We start from the raw sequence: 25,189 nt of genomic DNA on the forward strand, positions 1-25,189 counted from the left end.
ATCAGCATTTAGTGTTATCAGTCTTTTTTTATTTGAGCCACTCTATTAGGTGCTAGTAGTTTCTTGTGATTTTAATATATATTTTCCTGATAACCAATAAAAATGTTTGAGTGTATATTCATGTATAATTATCTATTCATCTGTCTTCTTTTGAAAAATGTCTGTTCAAGTTCCCCCTCCTTATTTTTAATTAGTATATCTTTTTACCATTCATTTATAGAATTTTTTGTTTGTTTATTCTGGATACAAATCCTGTATTCGATAAACACTTAGACAGTATTTTTTTTCCTCTATCTGTGGCTTGTCTGTTTATCTTCTTAATGGTATGTTCGATGAGCTAAAAGTTTTAAAATTGTATGTAGTTTACCCATTTTGTTCATTATAGTTTGTGCTTTTTGTCAAAGCACAAAGATGCCAAGGGACAAAGATACTGTGTTTCATTCTAGAAGCTTTATGGTTCTGAGTTTTACATTTACATCTATGATTTATCTTGAATTAATTTTTGTATATGTAGTGAGATAGAGATTGAGGTTAACCTTTTTCCCCATGGACAGCAGTTGTTTCAACATCGTTTGTCCTATGTTGTCCTTTCCCAATTGAATTGCCTTGGCACCTTTGTTGAAAAACAAGTGACTGTATATGTATGGTCTAGTTCTAGACTCTTTCATTCCGTCAATTTGTATATATTTCTGCCAGTAATACATTATTGATTACCACAGCTTCATTTTATTTTATTTTTTAATTTTTACAATGTTGTGTTTGGTTTTTGCCATACGTGCTGTTACTGCTACTGCTAAGTCGCTTCAGTTGTGTCTGACTCTGTGCGACCCCAGAGACATACCATAGCTTTATTGGAGAAGGAAATGGCAACCCACTCCAGTATTCTTGCCTGGAGAATCCCGTGGACAGAGGAGCCTGGTGGGCTGCTGTCTATGGGGTTGCACAGAGTCGGACACGACTGAAGCGACTTAGCAGTAGCAGCCAAAGCTTTATATTAAGTCTTTTTTTTTTTTTTTTTTGCCCTAGTTGTATTTATTGAATAGTTCAGATTTGATTTGAAATGACATTTTTATCATATGATTAATCACTATGTACTTCCAGGAATGTGTATTCTGTTTCACTGATCTCATTACATATCTTTTTTTTTTAATTTATTTTATTTTTAAACTTTACATAACTGTATTAGTTTTGCCAAATGTCAAAATGAATCCGCCACAGGTATATATGTGTTCCCCATCCTGAACCCTCCTCCCTCCTCCCTCCCCATTTCATCCCTCTGGGTCGTCCCAGTGCACCAGCCGCAAGCATCCAGTATCGTGCATCGAACCTGGATTGGCAACTCGTTTCATATGTGATATTTTACATGTTTCAATGCCATTCTCCCAAATCTTCCCACCCTCTCCCTCTCTCACAGAGTCCATAAGACTGTTCTATACATCAGTGTCTCTTTTGCTGTCTCGTACACAGGGTTATTGTTACCATCTTTCTAAATTCCATATATATGCGTTAGTATACTGTATTGGTGTTTTTCTTTCTGGCTTACTTCACTCTGTATAATAGGCTCCAGTTTCATCCACCTCATTAGAACTGATTCAAATGTATTCTTTTTAATGGCTGAATAATACTCCATTGTGTATATGTACCACAGCTTTCTTATCCATTCATCTGCTGATGGACATCTAGGTTGCTTCCATGTCCTGGCTATTATAAACAGTGCTGCGATGAACATTGGGGTACACGTGTCTCTTTCCCTTCTGGTTTCCTCAGTGTGTATGCCCAGCAGTGGGATTGCTGGATCATAAGGCAGGTCTATTTCCAGTTTTTTAAGGAATCTCCACACTGTTCTCCATAGTGGCTGTACTAGTTTGCATTCCCACCAACAGTGTAAGAGGGTTCCCTTTTCTCCACACCCTCTCCAGCATTTATTACTTGTAGACTTTTGGATCGCAGCCATTCTGACTGGTGTGAAATGGTACCTCATAGTGGTTTTGATTTGCATTTCTCTGATAATGAGTGATGTTGAGCATCTTTTCATGTGTTTGTTAGCCATCTGTATGTCTTCTTTGGAGAAATGTCTATTTAGTTCTTTGGCCCATTTTTTGATTGGGTCATTTATTTTTCTGGAGTTGAGCTGTAGGAGTTGCTTGTATATTCTCGAGATTAGTTGTTTGTCAGTTGCTTCATTTGCTATTATCTTCTCCCATTCTGAAGGCTGTCTTTTCACCTTGCTAATAGTTTCCTTTGATGTGCAGAAGCTTTTAAGGTTAATTAGGTCCCATTTGTTTATTTTTGCTTTTATTTCCAATATTCTGGGAGGTGGGTCATAGAGGATCCTGCTGTGATGTATGTCAGAGAGTGTTTTGCCTATGTTCTCCTCTAGGAGTTTTATAGTTTCTGGTCTTACATTTAGATCTTTAATCCATTTTGAGTTTATTTTTGTGTATGGTGTTAGAAAGTGTTCTAGTTTCATTCTTTTACAAGTGGTTGACCAGAGTTCCCAGCACCACTTGTTAAAGAGATTGTCTTTAATCCATTGTATATTCTTGCCTCCTTTGTCAAAGATAAGGTGTCCATATGTGCGTGGATTTATCAGAGGCTTGGTTTCTGTGGTCAGTAAAGAGTCATAGCAGTTAACATTGTACATAAAAAGTCACCATTTTATTAATAGACCTTTAATTGAAATATCTTTAGAAGCTGTGCTAGATGTATTCTAGTTTTAAACCATAGATGTGTTTAGATTGTATATAATTTATTGTGGCTGCTGAAATAAATTATGACAAACTTAGTGGCTTTTAAAATAGCAGAGGAGAACAAGATGGCGAAGGAGAAGGTGGACATGGAGTACATCTCTCTCCACGGATACATCAGGAATACACCTTCAGACACAGAAGTGCATGCAGAACACTAGCTGAGAGTGGACAGGAGTACCTGACCAGAGGAAAAGAACATAGAACCTCGCAAAACTCAGTAATGAAAGAACTAGGGGGAAAAACAGGAGTGTTAGTAGGACTGGACCTGCCATCGGTGGGTGGGGGAACTGAAGCAGGGGTCTGATCCCCACATCAGGGCAATTTTCTGAGTCAGAGGAGAAACATTTAAGGCTGAGACTGAAACAGCTGATCTGTGGCAGCCTAAATGGAGTGAGAATCAGACAGTCCTTGCCGCAGCCATATATACCCTGGACAGTGACGTGGGTCCCCTGGAAGGCGCAGTGGCTAGGACCTGGAGTTTGGGGATTATGGAGCAGTCCCAGGACAAGGGCTGCTGTTGACTGTGGAGAGATGGATTGAGGGGATGTGAGGGAGAAGATTGTGGTGGGAAATGCCTGTGGAGAAAAGCCAGGCAGCCATGGAAGCAAGGCGATACTGCCGAGTCATGCGTAGGGGTTGGAGCCATCACCATATCCTCTCTCCCCACATGCCAGCATCAGCAGCTGAACAGTAAGAGAGGCTGGCCCATCAAATGCCTGAGGCACTCAACTACAGAGTAGGACCCCACCCAGGGTGCCTCTTTAAGTGCCTGATGTGCTGCTCCATATGGTGGAACCCCAGCCAGGGGGCCCCCTCTATGTGCCTGATGCGTGGAACAACAGAGAAATACCCCAGGCAAGGGAGCCCTCTAAGTGCCTGAATGGGCGCAGCTAGGGAGAAAGACTGGCCAAAGAGGCCTTCTGATCACCAGCTACAAGAAGCTTGAAAAAAGACTCTGATAGGGCCATAACTACTGCAGCGAAGGCAGTCTGTGTCCCTGCACACTTGGCACTGCCAGGGTCCCCGCATGCCAAGCAGCTGCACCTCCTTCACACTCAACTGTCACTGGGGCAGAGCTGTCACAGGCAAAAGAAGTCTTGGGTCTATGCACGCAGGGTCGCTTCAGTAGTGTCTGACTTTGTAACCCTATAGACTGCGGCCTGCCAGGCTTCTCTGTCAGAGACGGGTGTTCTCCAGGCAAGAATACTGGAGCGTATTCACCAATACTGGTTGCCATACCCTTCTAGAGCACTGTATTTCCTGCTGCCCTAGCCTCCAACTCCCCTGAGTACCTGGTGCTGCCAGAACCCCTGCGACCCAAGCAGCTGCACCACCTCCACACCTGGCCCTCACAGGGGCAAACCCAAGTCCTCCAGGGCAACCTCAGGAGCAAACCCTACTGGACGACCCACATGTAGAGGTGGAAATAAAACCACAACTGAAACCCAGGGGTGGTGTCACTAAAGACCCAAAACCTTCCCGTCAGCTGTACAAGCTACAGATTAAATCCACACAATCAACTAGGCAGACTCTGTGTCTGTAGAATATATAAATGGTCATTGAGAGCTCCCACAAAAGAAAATGCACTAATTCTGATAGCTGTGGACTTTGGAGGCAAGAACACACAGGAGTAGGACCAGATTAGAATCTGAGCTGCCCCCACAGCAGGTTCAGAGACAAGCACAGTGTTGGAGGGCATCCTAGGGAGGTGATAGACTGGGACTCCCAGCGAGGGAAAGGACTCTGACAGCAGTGACTCAAGAAAAACATTTATTATTTTTATGTTTTGACTTGTTCTGTAGATTCTTTTGGATTTTTTTCTTTTTTATTACCCACTCTGTTGTAGTTATTGACTTTATTGCCCATATGAAATATAATTAGGCTTTTGAGCTTTTTTGTTTTTTTCTCAGTCACATTTTTTATTGTTGTTATAAACCTATGCCTCTATGTTGGACTTTTGTAGTTCTGTGGAGTTTTGCTTTTTTTTTCCTTTTCTCCTTTTTTAATTTTTTAAGTTATTATTTTTCCACACTTATTCCTTTGTTTGCCTTTCCGACTGTTCTTCTCCCCTTGCAGTTAACCTTTAATGTATAGAAATCTTCTTTATCTACCTCTATTTAACTTTGCATATCTGTTCTTTTTTTCTTTTCTTTCCTTCTTTTCCTGTCAACATTTTTTTAGTTTTATTTTCATTGCTTTATTCCCTAATTGGTACCTTGCTTTAATTTTATTTTCCAGTTTGTGCTTTAGTTAGTTTTGTTCTTAACGGGTAAATATAATTTTTGATTTACTTTGTTCACCAGGTCAACCTACCATACTTTTTTTTTGTTGTTGGACTGTTTTCACTTTGCTCATGGGTGCATATGTATATGTGTATATTCCATTATTTTAATTGTTATTTGCCTGATTTTGTAACTGCCATTTGTTGATCTTTGGTTTCTCGTTTTTGGATATTTGTTTTAATCTTACTTAATACCATAACAAGCCACTTGTGGAATCTTTGTTCCTAACCAGAGATCAAGCCTTGAGTCTTTGGAGTAGGAACACTGACTCCAAGACCCTAGACTACCAGAGAACTAACCCAAGGAGTATCAGATAGTGAGAACAAACACTAAGGAAACCACTTGAATACAAGACCCAGCATCACTCAACCACCAGTAGCACCCTGTGCAGTTTCCTCCTCTCAACAATGAAAAAAGCAAAAATACAAATCCAGTCATCAGCAGACAGGATCACCACCTCACTCAGCCTTGCCCATCAGAAGAAAAACAAACAAACAAAAACTCAGCACAAGTCTCACCCTATAGGAAGCTTACACAAACCACTGAGCCAACCTTAGGAGGGCAGAAACCAAAAGGAAGAAAGAATTCAACCTTGAAGCCTAGGAAAAGGAGACCTCAAACATAATAACTTAAAAAAAAATAATGAAAAGGCAGAGAAATATTACATAAATGAAGGATCAAACTAGAAACACAGAAGTCCAAATTAATGAAGAGGAAATAGGCAAATTACCTGAAGAAGAATTCAGAGTAATGATAGTGAAGATGATCAAAAACCTTGAAAACTAAATGGAGAAAATGCAAGAATAAATTAACAAAGACCTAGAAGAATTAAAAATAAACATATAGAGACAAACAACATAATTACTGAAATTAAAAATACTCTAGAAGGAATCAATAGCAGAATATCTGAAGCAGAAGAATGAATCACTGAGCCAGAAGATAAAATGGTGGAAATAATTTCTGAAGAGCAGAATAAAGTGAAAAGAATGAAAAGAGCTGAGGACAGTCTCAGAGACCTCTGGGACCATATCAAACACACCAACATTCGAATTATACAAGAAGAAGAGAAAAAGAAAGGTCATGAGAAAATTTTTGAAGAGATTATAGTTGAAAATTTCCCCAACATGGAAACAGAAATAGCCAGTCAAGTCCAAGAGGCACAAAGGGTCCCATACAGGATAAACCCAAGGAGAAACATGCCAAGACACATACTAATCAAACTAAAAAGACTAAGCACAAAGAAAGAATATTAAAACAGCAAGGGAGAAGCAACAAGTAACATACAAGGGAAACCCCATATGCTTAACAGCTGATCTTTCAGCAGAAACTCTGCAGGCCAGAAGGGAATGGCAGGATATATTTAAAGTACTGAAAGGGTAAAATCCACAACCAAGATTACTGTACCTGGCAAGGATCTCATTCAAAATTGATGGAGAAATAAAATGCTTTTCAGACAAGCAAAAGTGAAGAGAAGTGACTACCGCCAAACCAGCTTTACAAAAAATGTTAAATGGACTTATATAGTCAAGAAATTCAACAGAAGAAAAAAGATCTACAAAATCAACCCCAAACAATTAGAAAATGGCAACAGAAACATATATATCAATAATTACTTTAAATGTAAGAGGATTAAATGCTTTAGCCAAAAGACACAGACTGACTGAATGGATACAAAAACAAGACCCATATATATGCTGTCTGTCAGAAACCCACTTCAGACCTCAAGACACATATAGACTGAAAGTGAGAAGATGGAAAAATATATTCCATGTAAATGGGAAGAAAAGAAAGCTGGAGTAGCAATCCTCATATCAGACAAAATTGACCTTAAAATAAAGAAGATTACAAGATAAGGGAGGACACTACATAATGATCAAAGGATCAATATAAGAGGAAGACATAGCAATTGTAAAGATCTATGCTGCCAACATAGGAGCACCTCAATACATAAGACAGACAAACATTCAGTTCAGTTCAGTCGCTTAGTCATGTCCGACTCTTTGAGACCCCATGAACTGCAGCATGCCAGGCCTGCCTGTCCATCACCAACTCCCGGAATTCACCCAAACTCTCGTCCATCGAGTCGGTGATGCCATCCAGCCATCTCATCTTCTGTCGTCCCCTTCCCTCCTTCCCCCAATCCCTCCCAGCAGCAGAGTCTTTTCCAGTGAGTCAACTCTTCCCATGAGGTGGCCAAAGTATTGGAGTTTCAGCTTCAGCATCAGTCCTTCCAATGAATACCCAGGACTGATCTCCTTTAGAATGGACTGGTTGGATCTCCTTCCAGTCCAAGGGACTCTCAAGAGTCTTCTCCAACACCACAGTTCAAAAGCATCAATTCTTCAGCGCTCAGCTTTCTTCACAGTCCAACTCTCACATCCATACATGACCACTGGAAAAACCATAGCCTTGACTAGATGAACCTTTGTTGGCAAAGTAATGTCTCTGCTTTTGAATATGCTATCTAGGTTGGTCATAACTTTTCTTCCAAGGAGTAAGCATCTTTTAATATCATGGCTGCAATCACCATCTGCAGTGATTTTGGAGCCCAAAAAATAGTCTGACACTGTTTCCACTGTTTCCCCATCTATTTCTCATGAAGTGATGGGACCAGATGCCATGATCTTCATTTTCTGAATGTTGAGCTTTAAGTCAACTTTTTCACTCTCTTCTTTCACCTTCATCAAGAGGCTTTTTAGTTCCTCTTCACTTTCTGCCATAAGGGTGGTGTCATCTGCATATCTGAGGTTATTGATATTTCTCCTGGCAGTCTTGATTCCAGCTTGTGCTTCTTCCAGCCCAGCATTTCTCATGATGTACTCTGCATATAAGGTAAATAAGCAGGTGACCATATATAGCCTTGATGTACTCCTTTTCCAGTTTGGAACCAGTCTGTTGTTTCGTGTCAAGTTCTAACTGTTGCTTCCTGACCTGCATATAGGTTTCTCAAGAGGCAGGTCAGGTGGTCTGGTATTCCCATCTCTTTCAGAATTTTCCACAGTTTATTGTGATCCACACAGTCAAAGGCTTTGGCATAGTCAATAAAGCAGAAATAGATGTTTTTCTGGAACTCTTTTCTCTACAAACACTAACAGACATAAAAGGAGAAATCGACAGTAACACAATAATAGGAGGAGACTTTAACACTCCACTCACAGCAATGGACAGATCATCAAAAGAGAAAATTAATAAGGAAACATGAGTCTTAAATGACATATTAGATGGGATGGATCTCATTGATATCTTCAGGACATTCCATCCAAATGCAGAAGAATAAACCTTCTTCTCAAGTGCACATGGAACATTCTCCAGGATAGACTACATCTTGGGTCACAAATCAAACCTCAGTAAACTTAAGAAAATTGAAATTGTATCAAGTATCTTCTCTGACTACAACACTATTAGACTTTGTATAGATTATAAGGAAAAAAAACTGTAAGAAAATGGAGATTAAACAACATGTTTGTAAATAACCAACAGGTTACTGAATAAATCAAAAGGGAAATCAAAAATTTTCTAGAAACAAATGACGATGAAAACACAACAACTCAAAACCTCTGGGATGCAGCAAAAGCAGTACTCAGAGGGAAGTTTATAGCAATACAATCCTACCTCAAGAAACAAGAAAAACATAGACTAGAGAACCTAACTTTACACCTACAACAACTGGAAAAAGAAAAAAAATAAACCAAAATTAGTAGAAGGAAAAAAAATAATAAAGATCTGAGCAGAAATAAATGAAAAAGAAATGAAAGAAACAATAGTAAAGATTAATAAAACTAAAAGCTTGTTCTTTGAGAAGATAAACAAAATTGACAAGCCTTTAGCCAGACTCATCAAGAAAAAAAGAGAGAAGAATCAAATCAGCAAAATTAAAAATGAGAAAGGAGAGGTTAAAACAGACAATGCAGAAATACATAGGATTATAAGAGACTATTATGGCAGTAAAATGGATAACCTGGAAGAAATGGACAGATTTTTAGAAAAGTTCAATCTTACAAGACTGAACCAGGAAGAAATAGAAATTATGAACAACCCAATTACAAGCACTGAAATTGAAGCTGTGATCAAAAATCTGCCAAAAAACAAAAGCCCAGGACCACATGGCTTCACAGGAGAATTCTATCAAACATTTAAAGAGCTAATGCCTATCCTTATAAAACTCTTTCAAAAAATTGCAAAGGAAGGAACATTTCCAAATTCATTCTACGAGGCTACCATCACCCTCATACCAAAACCAGACAAAGACAACATGAAAATAGAAAACTACAGGCCAATATCACTGATGAACACAGATGCAGAAATCCTCAACAAAATTTTAGCTAACAGAATTCAGCAACACATCAAAAAGCTTATACACCCTGATCAAGTTGGGTTTATTCTAGGCATGCAAGGATTCTTCAATATATCCAAATTAATCAATGTGATACACTGTATTAACAACTGAAAGATAAAAATCATGATAATCTCAATAGATGCAGAAAAAGCCTTTGACAAAGTTCAGCACTCATTTATGATTAAAACTCTTCAAAAAATGGGCATAGAAGGAATCTACCTCAACATAGTAAAGGCCATATATGATAAGCCTACAGCAAACATTGTTCTCAATGGTGAAAAACTGAAAGCATTCCCCCTAAGATCAGGAACAAGACAAGAGTGTCCACTTTCACCACTATTATTCAACATAGTTCTGGAAGTCCTAGCTACAGCAATCAGAGAAGAAAAAGAAATAAAAGGAATCTGATCGGAAAAGAAGTGAAGCTCTCACTGTTTGCAGAAGGTGTGATACTGTATGTAGAAAACCCTAAAGATAGTATCAGAAAATTACTAGAGCTAGTCAGTGAATTTAGCAAAGTTATAGGATACAAAATCAAAACACTTGCGTTTCTATATACTAACATTGAAAAATCAGGAAAAGAAATTTAGGCATCATTCCCATTCACCATTGCAACAAAAAGAATTAATTATCTAGAAATAAACTTACCTAGAGAGACAAAAGAAATGTTCACAGAAAATTATAAGACACTAATGAAAGATGCAGGTCAGGAAGCAACGGTTAGAACTGGACATGGAACAACAGACTGGTTCCAGATAGGAAAAGGAGTACATCAAGGCTGTATATTGTCACCCTGCTTATTTAACTTATATGCAGAGTACATCATGAGAAACGCTGGGCTGGAAGAAGCACAAGCTGGAATCAAGACTGCCGGGAGAAATATCAATAACCTCAGATATGCAGATGACACCACCCTTATGGCAGAAAGTGAAGAGGAACTAAAAAGCCTCTTGATGAAGGTGAAAGAGGAGAGTGAAAAAGTTGGCTTAAAACTCAACATTCAGAAAACGAAGATCATGGCATCTGATCCCATCACTTCATGGGAAATAGATGGGGAAACAGTGGAAGCAGTGTCAGACTTTATTTTTTTGGGCTCCAAAATCACTGCAGATGTTGATTGCAGCCATGAAATTAAAAGACACTTACTCCTTGGAAGGAAGGTTATGACCAACCTAGATAGCATATTGAAAAACAGAGACATTACTTTGCCAACAAAGGTTCGTCTAGTCAAGGCTATGGTTTTTCCAGTGGTCATGTATGGATGTGAGAGTTGGACTGTGAAGAATGCTGAGCGCTGAAGAATTGATGCTTTTGAACTGTGGTGTTGGAGAAGACTCTTGAGAGTCCCTTAGACTGGAAGGAGATCCACCAGTCCATTCTGGAGGAGATCAGCCCTGGGATTTCTTTGGAAGGAGTGATGCTACAGCTGAAACTCCAGTACTTTGGCCACCTCATGAGAAGAGTTGACTCATTGGAAAAGACTCTGCTGCTGGGAGGGATTGGGGGCAGGAGGAGAAGGGGATGACAGAGGATGAGATGGCTGGATGGCATCACTGACTCAATGGACGTGAGTCTGAGTGAACTCCGGTAGTTGGTGATGGGACAGCAAGGCCTGGTGTGCTGTGATTCATGGGATCGCAAAGAGTCAGACATGACTGAGTGACTGAACTGAACTGAATGAAAGAAATCAAAGACGACATTAACAGATGGAGAGATATTCCCTGTTTCTGGGTGGGAAGAATCAATATTGTGAAAATGACTATACTACCAAATGCAGTGTACAGATTCAGTGCAATCCCTATCAAATTACCAATGGCATTTTTCACAGAACTCGAACAAAAAATTTCACAATTCATATACAAACACAAAAGACCCGAAATAGCCAAAGCAGTCTTGAGAATGAAGAATGGAGCTGGAGGAATCAACCTTCCTGACTTCAGATTATACTACAAAGTTACAGTCATCAAGACAGTATGGTACTGGCACAGAAACAGAACCATAGACCAATGGAACAAGATAGAAAGCCCAGAAATAAACCCACGCACCTATGGTACCTTATTTTTGACAAAGGAGGCAAGAATATACAATGGGGCAAAGACAGCCTCTTCAAAAAATGGTGCTGGGAAAACTGGACAGCTACATGTAAAATAAGGAAATTAGAATATATCCTAACACCACACACAAAGATAAATTCAAAATGGATTAAAGACCTAAATGTAAGACCAGAAACTATAAAACTATTAGAGGAAAACATAGGCAGAACACTCAATGACATAAATCAAGGCAACATCCTCTATGACCCACCTCCTAGAATAATGGAAGTAAAAACAAAAGTAAACAATTGGGACCTGATTAAACCTAAAAGCTTTTGCACAGCAAAGGAAACTCTAAGCAAGGTGAAAAAACAACCCTCAGAATGGGAGAAAAAAATAGCAAATGAAACAACTGACAAAGGATTAATTTCCAAAATATACAAGCAGCTCATACAACTCAGTGCCAGAAAAACAAACAACCCAATCAAAAAGTGGGAAAAAGACCTAAACAGACATTTCTCCAAAGAAGACATACCAGATGGCTAACACGTGAAAAGATGCTCAATATCACTCTGTATTAGAGAAATGCAAATCAAAACTACAATGAGATATCACCTCACACCAGTCAGAATGGCCATCATCAAAAAGTCTACAAACAATAAATGCTGGAGAGGATGTGGACAAAAGGGAATGCTCTTGCACTGTTGATGGGAATGTAAATTGATACAGCTGCTATGGAAGACAGTATGGAGATTCCTTAAAAACTAGGAATAAAACCACCATATGACCCAGCAATCTCACTGTTAGGCATATACCCTGAGGAAACCAAAATTGAAAAAGACACATGTATCCCATTGTTCATTGCAGCACTATTTACAATAGCTAGAACATGACGCAACTTAGATGTCTATGGACAGATGAATGGATAAAGAAGATATGGTACATATACACAATGGAATATTACTCAGCCATAAAAAGGAATGCATTTGAGTCAGTTCTGATGAGGTGGATGAACCTAGAACCTATTATATAGAGTAAAGTGAGTCAGAAAGAAAAAGATAAATATCGTATTCTAACGCATATATACGGAATCTAGAAAAATGGTACTGAAGAATTTATTTACAGGGCAGCAGTGGAGAATCCCAGGGACGGGGAAGCCTGGTGGGCTGTCATCTCAGGGGTCGCACAGAGTCGGACACAACTGAAGCGACTTAGCAGCAGCAGCAGTGGAGAAACAGACATAGAGAATAGACTTATGGACATGGGGAGAGGGGAGGAGAGGGTGAGATGCATGGAAAGAGTAACATGGAAACTTACATTGCCATATGCAAAATAGATAGCCAATGAGAATTTTCTGTATGGCTCCAGAAACTCAAACTAGGGCTCTGTACCCATCTAGAAGGGCAGGAGATGGAAGGGAGGTTCAGGAGGGAGGGGACATATGCATACCTATGGCTGATTCATGTTGAGGTTTGACAGAAAACAACAAAATTCTGTAAAGCAATTATCCTTCAATAAAGAAGTAAATTATAAAAAGTAAAATAAAACAGCATAAATTTATTGTTTCACAATTCTTGAGGCTAAAAGTCCAAAATCAGTGTAATTGGGGCACAGTCAAGGTGTTGGCAGGGCCCCCGCTCCTCTGGAATCTCTAGAGGGAGAGTCTGTTCCTTGTCTCTTTTAGCATTTGGTGGCCGCTTGTGGCCTCATCACTCTAGTCTTTAAGGCCAGTGTTGAAGTTTTTCTCTGCAGTCTTCATACCACCTTTCCCTTTCCCTCTGTGTGCCACATCTCCCTCCGCCTCTTTCTTACAAAAACACTTTGATGATACCTAGGACCCACCTGGGCAGTTCAGGATAATCTCCCTAATGTTTAACTTAATCACATCTGCAAAGACCCCTTTTCCAAATAACATATACAGGAATTAAGGATTAGGACCTGGTATCCTTGGGGAAATAGATGGGGAAACAGTGGAAACAGTGTCAGACTTTATTTTTTGGGGCTCCAAAATCACTGCAGATGGTGACTGCAGCCATGAAATGAAAAGAGGCTTACTCCTTGGAAGAAAAGTTATAACCAACCTAGATAGCATATTCAAAAGCAGGGACATTACTTGGCCAACAAAGGTCCGTCTAGTCAAGGCTGTGGTTTTTCCTGTGGTCATGTATGGATGTGAGAGTTGGACTGTGAAGAAAGCTGAGTGCCGAAGAATTGATGCTTTTGAACTGTGGTGTTGGAGAAGACTCTTGAGAGTCCCTTGGACTGCAAGGAGATCCAACCAGTCCATTCTAAAGAAAATCAGCCCTGGGTGTTCTTTGGAAGGAATGATGACAAAGCTGAAACTCCAATACTTTGGCCACCTCATGCGAAGGGTTGACTCATAGGAAAAGACTCTGATGCTGGGAGGGATTGGGGGCAGGAGGAGAAGGGGACGACAGAGGATGAGATGGCTGGATGGCATCACTGACTCGATGGACGTGAGTCTAAGTGAACTCCGGGAGTTGGTGATGGACAGGGAGGCCTGGCGTGCTGTGATTCATGGGGTCGCAAAGAGTCGGACACGACTGAGCAACTGAACTGAACTGAACTGATCCTTGGGGGCTGTTATTACAAAATGTATTGTCTGTTTTAGACCTTCATTTTTGTTCTGGAACTTACTATCAAAGCAGATTGGACTGGGGCTTTTAGGACCCCAAATGACATACTTATTTTCTTGCTATAACTGTCATTTTTAATTGTCTGTATCAGAGTGTAAGATTTATTCCATTCTATTAGCAGAACAGAACACATCTAAAAAGCTTCAGATCATGAATTACTTATTTAAAATAGTAGATGATGAATTACTTATTTAAAATAGTAGTCAGGAAAATACCAAATTAGTGAAAATGAATTGTGCTTTGACTCTCATAGAACTGATACATGACTCAAAATTTAGTGATAGCTTTTAGTTTGGGGCAGCTAGAAACTAATTCTTTCTTTTGTAGGGCTTTCTTTCTTGGTAAATGATTAGGTCCAATGTTTTCTGTTCAGTGTACCAACCACTGTTGGTTTTTCTAGTGGCCTATTAGAAATTCCCTGTATTCTAGTCTATACTTACATGATACAGCTGCTAGATTACGGGATTTCTCTAGGGCCTTACTCAATGCTTATGGCATACTGAGACTGAGATTTCACATGTAAGTATATCTTAAATGTATGCTAGTAGTATAGTTGAGCATGTGCATGAAATAACATTGATTCATACCAGACGTGTTATATATACAGATCGTCTTTACATAGTGTAAGAAGGGTTTGCTAGAGATCTTAATATAGCCAACTCCGTTTTGGCTTTGGTACATTATTTAATACCCTAACTTTAAAGATGGATTAAACTTCAGTGTGGGAATAACTTTTATGAGGGTCATTTAATAAATCATGGCCTAAAAAAGATGAAACAATAAGCCTTAGCTTCCTTTTCTTTAGTCATTACATTAATTAGCTTAAATATTTAAATATTGGTAGCTGATAGATTTGGACATAGGGAGTGAGGAAGAGAAATAGTTAGTCAAAAGAAAAATGGAAACTTGATTCTGTTTGCTCTAATGATCTTTGTCCCGGAGTGCATGATGTTCACTAGTTCTTCTGGGCAACCAAATATACAGTAGCTTTTGCTCTGCTGCTGCTAAGTCACTTCAGTCGTATCCGACTCTGTGCGACCCCATAGACGGCAGCCCACCAGGCTCCCCATTCCTGGGATTCTCCAGGTAAGAACACTGGAGTGGGTTGCCATTTCCTTCTCCAATGCATGAAAGTGAAAAGTGAAAGTGAAGTCGCTCAGTCGTGTCTGACTCCTAGCGACCCCATGGACTGCAGCCTCCCAGGCCCCTCTGTCCATGGGATTTTCCAGGCAAGAGTACTGGAGTGGGGTGCCAGTGCCTTCTCCGTTTGTTCTGCTAGTGAGGATCATCAGCAGTGTGGAGAAGTTCAGCATGAAAACAAAGTGAGAAAGATTTACTAATGAATTAATTTGTATTTAAATGTTTTGTTGAGTTCTTTAAAGTTGTTTCCTACAAATTTAGCCTAAAACAACCATTTTTCAAGAAAAATTTGTGTTTGGGGATTTATAACTTTAAAATCTTCAGGGCTGAACCAGAAGGTGAGAGGTGTTTTATTTTAAAAAGTATAATTGTGTGATTTCGAAAGAAAAGCTAGTAGTGCATGGAGATGATATTTCCAGCCAAGCACATTTTATGAGGAGAGCTTCATACTCTGCAGAGTCTGCAGTCTTCCTCTGTCATGTCCTGCTCGTCTGCATGTACCTATTTCTGTTTGTGTTAGTCATCCTCTCTAGGTAAATTGTCCATGAGACCAGTGATTCCATCAGCAAATTATCCAGAAAATGCTGTCTTTGCACGTTGTGACAGATCATGTCACCAGTGGATTTATAGCTCCTCCAGTGCTCTAATTAACCTGGCAGTTGTCTCCTGTGCCCAACACTGTAGTCTCGTTGCTTGGAATCTTAGTTTTCATCCTCTCATTACCATCTCTCTTAAATACGGCTCAGATTTAGATTTTTTTTTTTTGGTAACCTACCTCCCCCCAACCCTCTCTACTCATCACCTGCCCTTATTTTTGATTGGCAGTATCATCCAGATAAACAGAGTGCAGATGCGCCAGCAGGATCAGTGGAGGAATGTATACAGAAGTTCATTGAAATTGATCAGGCATGGAAAATTCTAGGGAATGAAGAAACAAAAAAAGAGTATGACCTGCAGCGACATGGTAGGTACTTATGGTGAGGAGCCCAGCACACTGGCAACTCTGTGAAGGGCAGTCTGCAGCCACTCCTGGGGAGCGCATTCCAGCATTTACACCAAGTTATTATTCCTCCTTTCTCCTCCCCTCCGTCATTGTTTCTAATTATGCCCTATTCTTAGCAGTGATCACTGTGTATCCATTGAGAAGTTAACAGAACTACTAGGATGTGGCTTCTTGTGAAGCTGTGAAAGCTACTTTTTATAACTAATGAAAAATGTTTAATTATACATTCCTAACGAAAATGTTTTTTATGTTTAAAAACTTCCTTTTTATTAAATTTAATTATGTACTGATTAAAAATTTAATTGTAGTACTTTTAGGATTATCTACTATATAAATGACAGTCTAAAGGAGAATACAAAGGATAACATCGTAAAGCACTCTTGGCTGTCTCTGAGCTTATATTAGGCTAGGTTTTTATGATTATCTCCTGTACAGATGATATTCCTTATAAGATTGCTATAAATGATATTTTAGGAATGTACATTTCCTAAGCAATTTTAAAAGTCATTTCTTTTGTGCATTTTAGAAAATAGCTTCTTAAAACAGTGACAGGCTCTTGTGAGAAAGAAAGGGAGAAATGTAGGTCAGGTTTGTCACACATGGACTGCAGTTACACGAAGTGATAGGCTGTCTTTCAGCACTGGCCTTGGGATAGGAGTCCCCCAGCCTTCTCTCTGAAGCTTCAATATGCACCCTACATGCTAATGGGAGGAGTCAATAATCATCCACGGCCTGTGGGGAAAACACTCGGTTGCACTCTGCCATAGCGCGCCAGGCTCAGCATTGACTCAGATGTGTTGATAAAAGCTCATGTCTCTATACTCTATTTTATTGAATCTTCTCCCATGGTCTGCACGGGCACACCATCAAACTTAGCAGAATGATCATAAGTCTCCTATTACTAAGGTTATGAAAATTTGATTTGAAAAATAAGGCTTTATTCCCAAAACACAGCATTACAGGTTAAAGCCAATTTGTGATGCCTTTGTGTAAAGACTTCATGAGCAATTTGCTTACATACTGAAGTATTAGTTCTTAATAGTGACTTTCATAATACTGATCATCTCTCAAGATGATTAGTATTTACTTTTTAAAAAATGTTAAGAAACTGACAAAAGTACTTTTGCAGTGAATCTGGATTAATTTTCAAATATGCTTTGAATATTGGGTCCTCCTATCTAATATATTTATGCACATCTTTCAAATGTTGTATTTCTTCTGTAAATGCTTGTACTTCTGGCAGAAGAAGGAATGTAGAAGTGGTTTCATTTGAGGGTGAATTCTACCCTCAGATACACCTTTTTGACCTGGTTCACATAGTAAAATGTCTGTGAAAGTGTTGAAATTAATAACCATGAGTATGTAGTGTGTGAGAAGTTAACTGTGTCTCTGAAGAGTGACCAAGTTCTGCTGGGGATGACAGTGTCTCATGATGCTTCGCACGTGCTTATCAGTCTGTATTTTGGGGTGCTCATGTGCTTACGGTGAGGATGGGCCACAAACCTGAGTAAGGCATGTAGGGTGTGCACTTGCTCTGCTGCTCTGCGTGTTTGCTGCTCCACAGCTTGTTACTGTTAAGAACCTATCTGTGAAACTGACTAGAAACCTACTGTCTACAGAGGAAGAGCTAGGGAGAGATCAGAAATTAAAAAATATTATCTTTTGCTCTAGGGCATAGGGTGGGGAAGACCAGAAATGGAGAGAAAAATGGAGCAGGGTTAAACATGAGCAGTAGAATTACATAAAGTAGGGTTTAAGAGATTTTGGAAGAACAAATAAGCAACATCCTCAAGTGTTTCTCCATTGCCTTTATGAAGTCTTTGGAAATGTGGATTTCTTTTGAGCTTTGAGTCCTGGGTTTGGAGGTTTTAATGGAAGCAACTCTAGCTACTGTATCATAGGCGATTCTTGTAAATCATTGATAAGGTCACAGCAAAGTTCAGACAAACCAAATATAGTGAGATTGAGCTTGATTCAGATAAACAGGCAGCTCTTCTGGGAATTTATATGTATAATGTCTGTTTGCTTGCAGCTGTTTCCGGTGGGTGAGCTATGCTATGATAGCAGAAATACACATTTCCATAACATTTTAGTACCCCAGATCCAAGTACTAAATATTTCCTGTATTACCAAAGCCTCCTCATAATGCAAATGCTTTGTTTCAGTTTTAAATTGAGATTGACTTGCTGTTTAGTTAAGTAATAGGTGTTCTTATCCAAATATAACTTGCTGTTTTTAAGCCTTTCATACTAGAGCTGTTTTTAAAACTGCAAATAAACCTAGTTTTGTGTTGTCATTTCTCTTCAATACCAACGTTAATTTTTCCTTCTTGACCCATGTTCAATAAATGGCTCCTCAAAAGAAGGAAATGAACTTGAACTTCTAACACTTAGGATTTAGATTTGGCAGAAGGAAAACCTTTGAGAGTGATAATTTGCTGAAGACCAGGATAAGTTACCAAGAGAGAGAAAATTTGTTATAACCAGGTCAAAGCACTCTTTTCTTCTGGGTCACCCCCTGGGGACATGGAAATAGCTTTGTTATACAGGACTCTTTTTGGATGTAGTTCATTGTAGAACTTTCTTTTCATAGGGTGTGTTTTAAATATATTTGTTTCCTGCCCTCCACTAATATATAGTATAAAATAAATTTGACTTCTGTGTACCTGGGAAGGAGGCAGAGGTGTTACTGGCTGATTTTGAATACTTTCTTGGATTTCACGGCTCAAAGTTGGCGCTCTTTTGTAAGGAAAGCTTCATATATTAACTGCAACCATTTATTTATGTAAAAGATCATTTAAATAGGCCCATGGAATCCATATCTCTTTGCTTCACAAAAGAAATGATCAAAAGGAAAGCTCTGGGATAGATAACCTAAAGAAAATTACCTATATTTTTTCTCATATCATTTCTACTTCTATACTCTCGGTTGACATTTTAGGGCAGTGTTGGCCAGGCTGAAAAAAAGCAGACCTAAAAAAAAGATGAGTAATATTCAGTTCCCAGATATTACACATTTTGAAAGCAGTGTTAACTAGTGAATTTAATCAGTTAATTTCAGTTGGGCGTATTTACCGTACTGTTTTTAAGTATGCTTCCAAAGACTGCTTTCCACGCTCCCTTTGAAAGGCATGTAGTTATTCAAGGTTAGTCTTTGCACTCCCAGCAACCAGGTGAACACTTCAGAAAATCTCTTTGAGGATTTAGAAAATGTTCACGTGAAAATACCTGTTGAACAGATTTTTGCACCTCTATAATTCTTATGGGGAATTTTCTTATATATTAAGCATATTTAACAGCAGGTCAGAAGGGTATCATAGGAAAAGAATAGGGATCATGATTCAGTAGCTTTGTAGCGTGAGTCACACATTCTGATGCCCCAGTGGCTCTTCTAGAGTGGCACAGCTTATGCTTAGGTTACTTCACTATGATCTGAAGAGGAACAGACCTTCGTTCGGATGAAGTCAATCAAATTAAATTATGTTATTAAAAAAAAAGCAGATTGTGTCTGGAATCCGTGGTGGTGTATTATTTTACATTAAGATGCATCTTGGTTCTCTGTTAGTGAATTATTTCTGTGATGTAGAGCCTTCACGCTACACAACTGGGCTCTGGAGGGGATTAAGCCAGACATTGTAAAGTTAGTGTCTTTACGTGAAGCTAATCAGCTATACTCTCCTTACCTAGGTAGAAAAAAAATCATTTCTGGTATTACACAATTCACTTCATCTGTTTATTAGGATAAATATTTGAGAATAAATCTTGGACCAAATGAGGAACATACCTTAAAGCCCTACTATCGTCTATGCACCAGAGAACTGAATCAACATGGAATTTCTTAAATTTAAAATAAGAATGCTCCCTGAAAATCAAGTTAACACTAAAGACTAATTAACTCCATAAGAAGGGAATTAATACTTTTAAATGTAGATAATGCGAATTTGGGTTCACTGTTTGGAATAATAACCTAAGGCCAGTAGATATTTGTGTAAATTATTTGCTAAAACTGACCTTTATACTTGTATTAGTCAGGTTCCACTTATGGCTATATCAGTATCTCCATTTGATTTTAGGAATTTGAAAATTGGTTATAAAAATGTGCTGCAGGTAAAACTTGAAGATAAGCATCAGCGGGCATGTTTTTTTTTTTGGTGACTCTTTCTGGGAAAAGTAAGTATGTGAAATGATGCAGAAAATCCATCTAGACAGTTAGGGACTGGCATTTCTTCAGAGAGAGAAGATAATATAGATAAAACTTTCTGTGAGGGTCCCCTTGCTTCACCTTATTTGTGACAAGAAGGTGACCGTTCACATTGTTACTTTTATTTGAATACAAATAACTGTTTTTGTAATTTCTCAGTGATCTTGAATAAAAATTTGGCTACTTTCAAATAAAGCTATAGAAACCTCTGGGCAAGACTGTAGTTATACTCCTGTAATATTTGGACATAATTGGAAGTTCTAATTTAATAACAAGAAAATGTAGGGTTTTAGGAAGTTTGTTTCTCATCTTTAACCTCTTTCCCAATTTCTACTCGAGTAATTGACCCAAATGAAAACAACGGGTTCAAAACCGAGTCTGGGCCCGCCTTTCCTATTGCTTGTTTTCAACTCTCAGACTTGAAATCTTTGTTTCGGGTTACACTCTGATTACTTCTGGTTTGCTCAGTATATAACCAATGAGTTAAAAATGAAGGTTGGCATTTCTTCTTTAATGTGGTTTTTTTTTTTTCCCCTCTAAGTGATCTTTTTATTCTCATAGCTACCACAGCAATCCATGCCCAGATTATAACATACACTTAGGCTATTTCCACAGCTGCTAATTGGCTTTCTCTGAAAGTCATTTTCATTTTGATTGATTGAGCTTTCTTTATTCTCACTCTTGTTTAAGAACATATATAACTATACCCACTCCCTAACACAACCTATTCACCTGGAATTTAAATGGGACAGAAGCTTTTAAGTTTGACCCTAGTTACTCTCTCCAACCTCATCACCAATTATAAACCTGATGTGAATTTTCTCCCCATCCATTTAGGGATTCCCAAACGCGTCTGCTTATGCTATTCGTAGTTTTACTCAGAACACCCTCCCCTTCTGCTGCTTCACAGCGTGTTCTTTGTTCAAGATAACAATTCTAGTCCTATCTCCACTCACACCGCCCCCCACCCCCAAGAGAAGCCTTACCTGACTTTCTAATCTACTGTCATTATGTCTGACCTCTGAATTTAATCCACAAATTATTTTGATACCCCCACCATGGTGCCTATCTTTCAGTTCTGTTTGATGTTTTGGAAGGACTAAATAATCATTTGGACAATGTCTTTGATAATAATGGATCAATTTTAATGGTACTGATGGTAGTAAAGTACATAAAATTTCTTAATACTGTTACAAATCCAGACAAGGTCAAAAGTGGCTGCCATCCTACACTGTGGTACCTAAGGCTCCCCAAACCGCAACAGTTGAATCATTTTCCTATACTCTGTTATAGACAGGTGAACACAAACATTGTGAGTTAATAATAAGTTAAAATAGCTGCCATTTGTTAAGCACTAGAACTATGGCAATTGTCTTTTAATCATTGCTTAACAACCTTGTAAGGAAGATATTAGTATCTGTTTTCCAGAGAAGGAGTCTGAGGTTCAGAGTTATTTGACAAAGGGCACATAACTAATAATTGATTGAGGGGAAACTCAAAGCCCTTTTCTGACTTTAATCACTGTGCTGGGTTGCCAAGTCTTGAATAGGTGTGTATAACCTACTGTTTTAGTTCCAGATAATTAGGAATGAGGCAATTTAAGGGTCAGAGTGAGAGGCCAGGCTTAATTCTGCTGCTGTGTTCTACCCTTCTGTAGTGAAACATGAAATTCAGTTTCCGGATTCATTTGGTACCTTTCCTCAGTACGAGGTGTACGTTCAGCTTGTGAAAGCTCCGTAGCTCAAGTCCATAATTAAGGCCCAAGTTTGTAGTTTTTCATCAGCATCTAAAGCCTTGCAGTTGTGACTCTTTAATTTCATCTGAGAAAGAATTATAGAGCTTTATGATTTAATGAGCAGGTTTCAAGTTAAACATTGATTGATTCTGAGTCTCTTACCAAGACAGAGACTGTTCCAAGAACAGTGACTGTTAAGGGCAAGAAACATTTTCTTTAAGTTATTTACTATATGAAAAATGATTTTTAAGTGAAATTATTTTTAAGAAGGAGGTGACACACATGTATACCTGTGGCGGATTCATTTTGATATTTGGCAAAACTAATACAATTATGTAAAGTTTAAAAAATTAAATTAAATTAAAAAAATAAATAAATATAACTAAAATTTGAAAAAAAAAAAGGAGGTGATTGTTTAAAATTATTTGGTTTTAAAACAGCAAGATACTAAGTTTAGATCTAACCTAAAGGAAAATACTGCTGTTTGCATTTACCACACTTGATGGCATCTGTCAGTTTGAAATAAACTTTTAAGTATTTTAAATGGCATAAAAATAAATACAGTAAACTAATTGCTATATAAGAGTGTTCAGGGGACTTGCTCACTTGAGTAATACACAGCAGTCCCATACTTGAATAGTAGGGACAGAGTTACATTTAGACTGGATCTTTTGGTCAGTAGTGGGTTGAATGGTTGAATGAGATTGTTAGATATCTCATCCATAAAGTTAAATTCTTCTTCTTGGTAGCTTTTTGTTGCTGTTGTTTATTTATTTTTACTTATTTATTTGAATTGTAGCTACAGTTAGAAAAGGTTTCCCGGGATTAGGAAGTGTAATTATTTAGGCAGCAAACAAAGAGCTGTTTTAGAAATTTTACTATCATTAGGAGGAAGTTTTAAAGGACTGGAATTCCATTGTCTTGTAAGAAGTAAGAAATATTTATTGATTCCCAAATGGAGCTGAAAAAAACCTTTCCTCTTTTAGAAAGTTGTGAATGACCCAGCGAGAGCTCTAGTAAGCTTTACTGAACCAAGCTGCTAATAGTTATTTAATGTTATTCTTCAGTGTGAAAGAATCTCCGTAGATTTTCCTTTTAATCTCTTTGAATTGCAGGCTCATAAACCTCTCTGATGAGTCCTGCCAGTGTTTTCTTAGATCCCACTGTTGAGACAATGGAGCCACAGAATTCTTTCACTTCTTGTTGTCAGACAAATCCAATAGAACACAAGGTCAGAAGGGCCTATACTTCTAAAGGTTGAAAGATTCTTTTTCAAGTAACCACATAAATTGATTTTATCATTACATTGGTAGGGAATCTTTATTTAATGATAGTGCTCTGTTTTCTCATGTAAGTAAATCTGGAAGTTGTTCTTGTCTCCATATTTGCCTAAGCTTTGTCAGCACAGTACTGGGTTTGAGCAGACCTTAATGTTCCTATATACCTTAGAAAAAAGCTGAACCCATTCACTTCAAAACAATCTGGAATCACATAGTGTCTCTGGACTCAAGATGGAGTTCACCAAATGCCAGGCAATGTGTCTTCTTTCCAAAAGACTGTTTGTTATTTTGTTTTTTTAAGGTATTACCATATTGTAGCTAAGATTCCAGATTAAAATCTTGGATCTATCTGTTTATTTAATTAAATCTCTAAGTCAGTTTCTGTTTTCTCAACATTTTTAGTAGTGTCTTATGAAGAACTTTGAGATAGGATTTACATTTTCAGATACATATTACAATATTTCATTGTAATGAGGGAAAATATTTATAATATGTAAAACTCAAAAGAAAACAAACTTATGTCTTTTGCAGATACAATGCATGATTAGTAGATAAAAATCAAAGCTAATTACAGGGTTCCAGTGAGTTACTTTAAGGGCTAGGGAGGAATTACATTTTCTAATTATAACTACAATGGTGGACAAGCAGAGATCATTGTTTAAAAAAGAAAAAAAAAAAACATTGATTTGTTTGTGCTCCTTCATTGTAATCCTAGTGTTGGGGGGGTACTGTTGCCCCATTCCCTGGACACCTGCCTCTTAACAAAAGATCGTGATCTCACCCCTCCCACCCCTGCCCTCCCCCCCACTTAGATTCACCTTTTCCTTCTGTGTACCCCCTTTGCTCATTATACAGTTCTCCAGGGATCCAGTTTTCCTCTGACTTAATCACCCCCAACCTTTTTCAGAAGTTGTTAGATTATGGTCCTTTCAAAGGATACACAGTTTCTTATGGCGCTCTTTACTTCTTTCCCCTAATTTTTCTCTACTTATTTCTGTTTTAAAATATAGCCGTTAAAGTTCTAACACACTAAAAGTTTATTGAAGTATATCATACATACTAAGAAATGCACCAGTCCTAAGAGTACAGCTTGATGAATTTTCCAAGTAAACACATCCATCTAATAAACCAGCACCCCCAGAAGGCCCCTGTGATTCCTTCCAACCACTGCTCACTTTCTCACACCCAACACCACAGGATAGTTTTGCCTGTAAAATTTTATATGATACAGAAATCAAACAGTTGCAGGTACCCTCCACTTTTCAAAAATTCGCTTTATGCCATTTTGCTTTCATGAGAGTAAACTTTCACTTAATAGAAATAAAGAGAATGTTCACTTTTATGAAAAAAGGTGAAAAATGAAAATAGTGTTCCACATTTGCTTTTCTGTGAGCGCCTTAGAGAGGTAGCATGCACCCTGAGCCCCGAGCAGCAGAGTGGCACCGCCAAACTGTTCCCCCCACCTCTTTGGGAACTGGTGTACATTCAGCACCAAGCCACCATAGCTTTGAACCGGATCTGTGAGCATCTGTGCTTTATCTGGAATCATTTTGTGCATCCATTAGGAAGATGTGTCTTGAGGTAATTGCTTCTTTGCTTTTCCCACCTTGGCTTACAAAAAAGCTTTCATAGGAACACACTACTTTGATTGCAGGGGAAGCCTGTGTTCTCCTTTGTCTCAGATACTGACCTTTCAAACCAGAATCCCCACAAAACTTGGTCTGTGTACACATAGTATTGAATCTTCAGGTCGATATATAAATATTTAGATGG

At 38.4% G+C, this 25,189-nt stretch overlaps 1 protein-coding gene across 2 annotated transcripts in view; it reads left to right on the plus strand.

The window, feature by feature from the left end:
• DNAJC24 (DnaJ heat shock protein family (Hsp40) member C24) overlaps window positions 1-25,189 on the plus strand; it is a 77,712-nt gene that overhangs the window by 42,517 nt on the left and 10,006 nt on the right. For both annotated transcript variants that reach the window (XM_055549215.1, XM_055549216.1), the window contains exon 3: window positions 16,024-16,162. In XM_055549215.1, coding sequence (XP_055405190.1) covers window positions 16,024-16,162 — 139 coding nt within the window. The remainder of the gene's footprint in view (window positions 1-16,023; window positions 16,163-25,189) is intronic.

The sequence above is a fragment of the Bubalus kerabau genome, chromosome 15 (assembly GCF_029407905.1).
Source record: "Bubalus kerabau isolate K-KA32 ecotype Philippines breed swamp buffalo chromosome 15, PCC_UOA_SB_1v2, whole genome shotgun sequence".
Classification (NCBI taxonomy): Eukaryota; Metazoa; Chordata; class Mammalia; order Artiodactyla; family Bovidae; genus Bubalus; species Bubalus kerabau.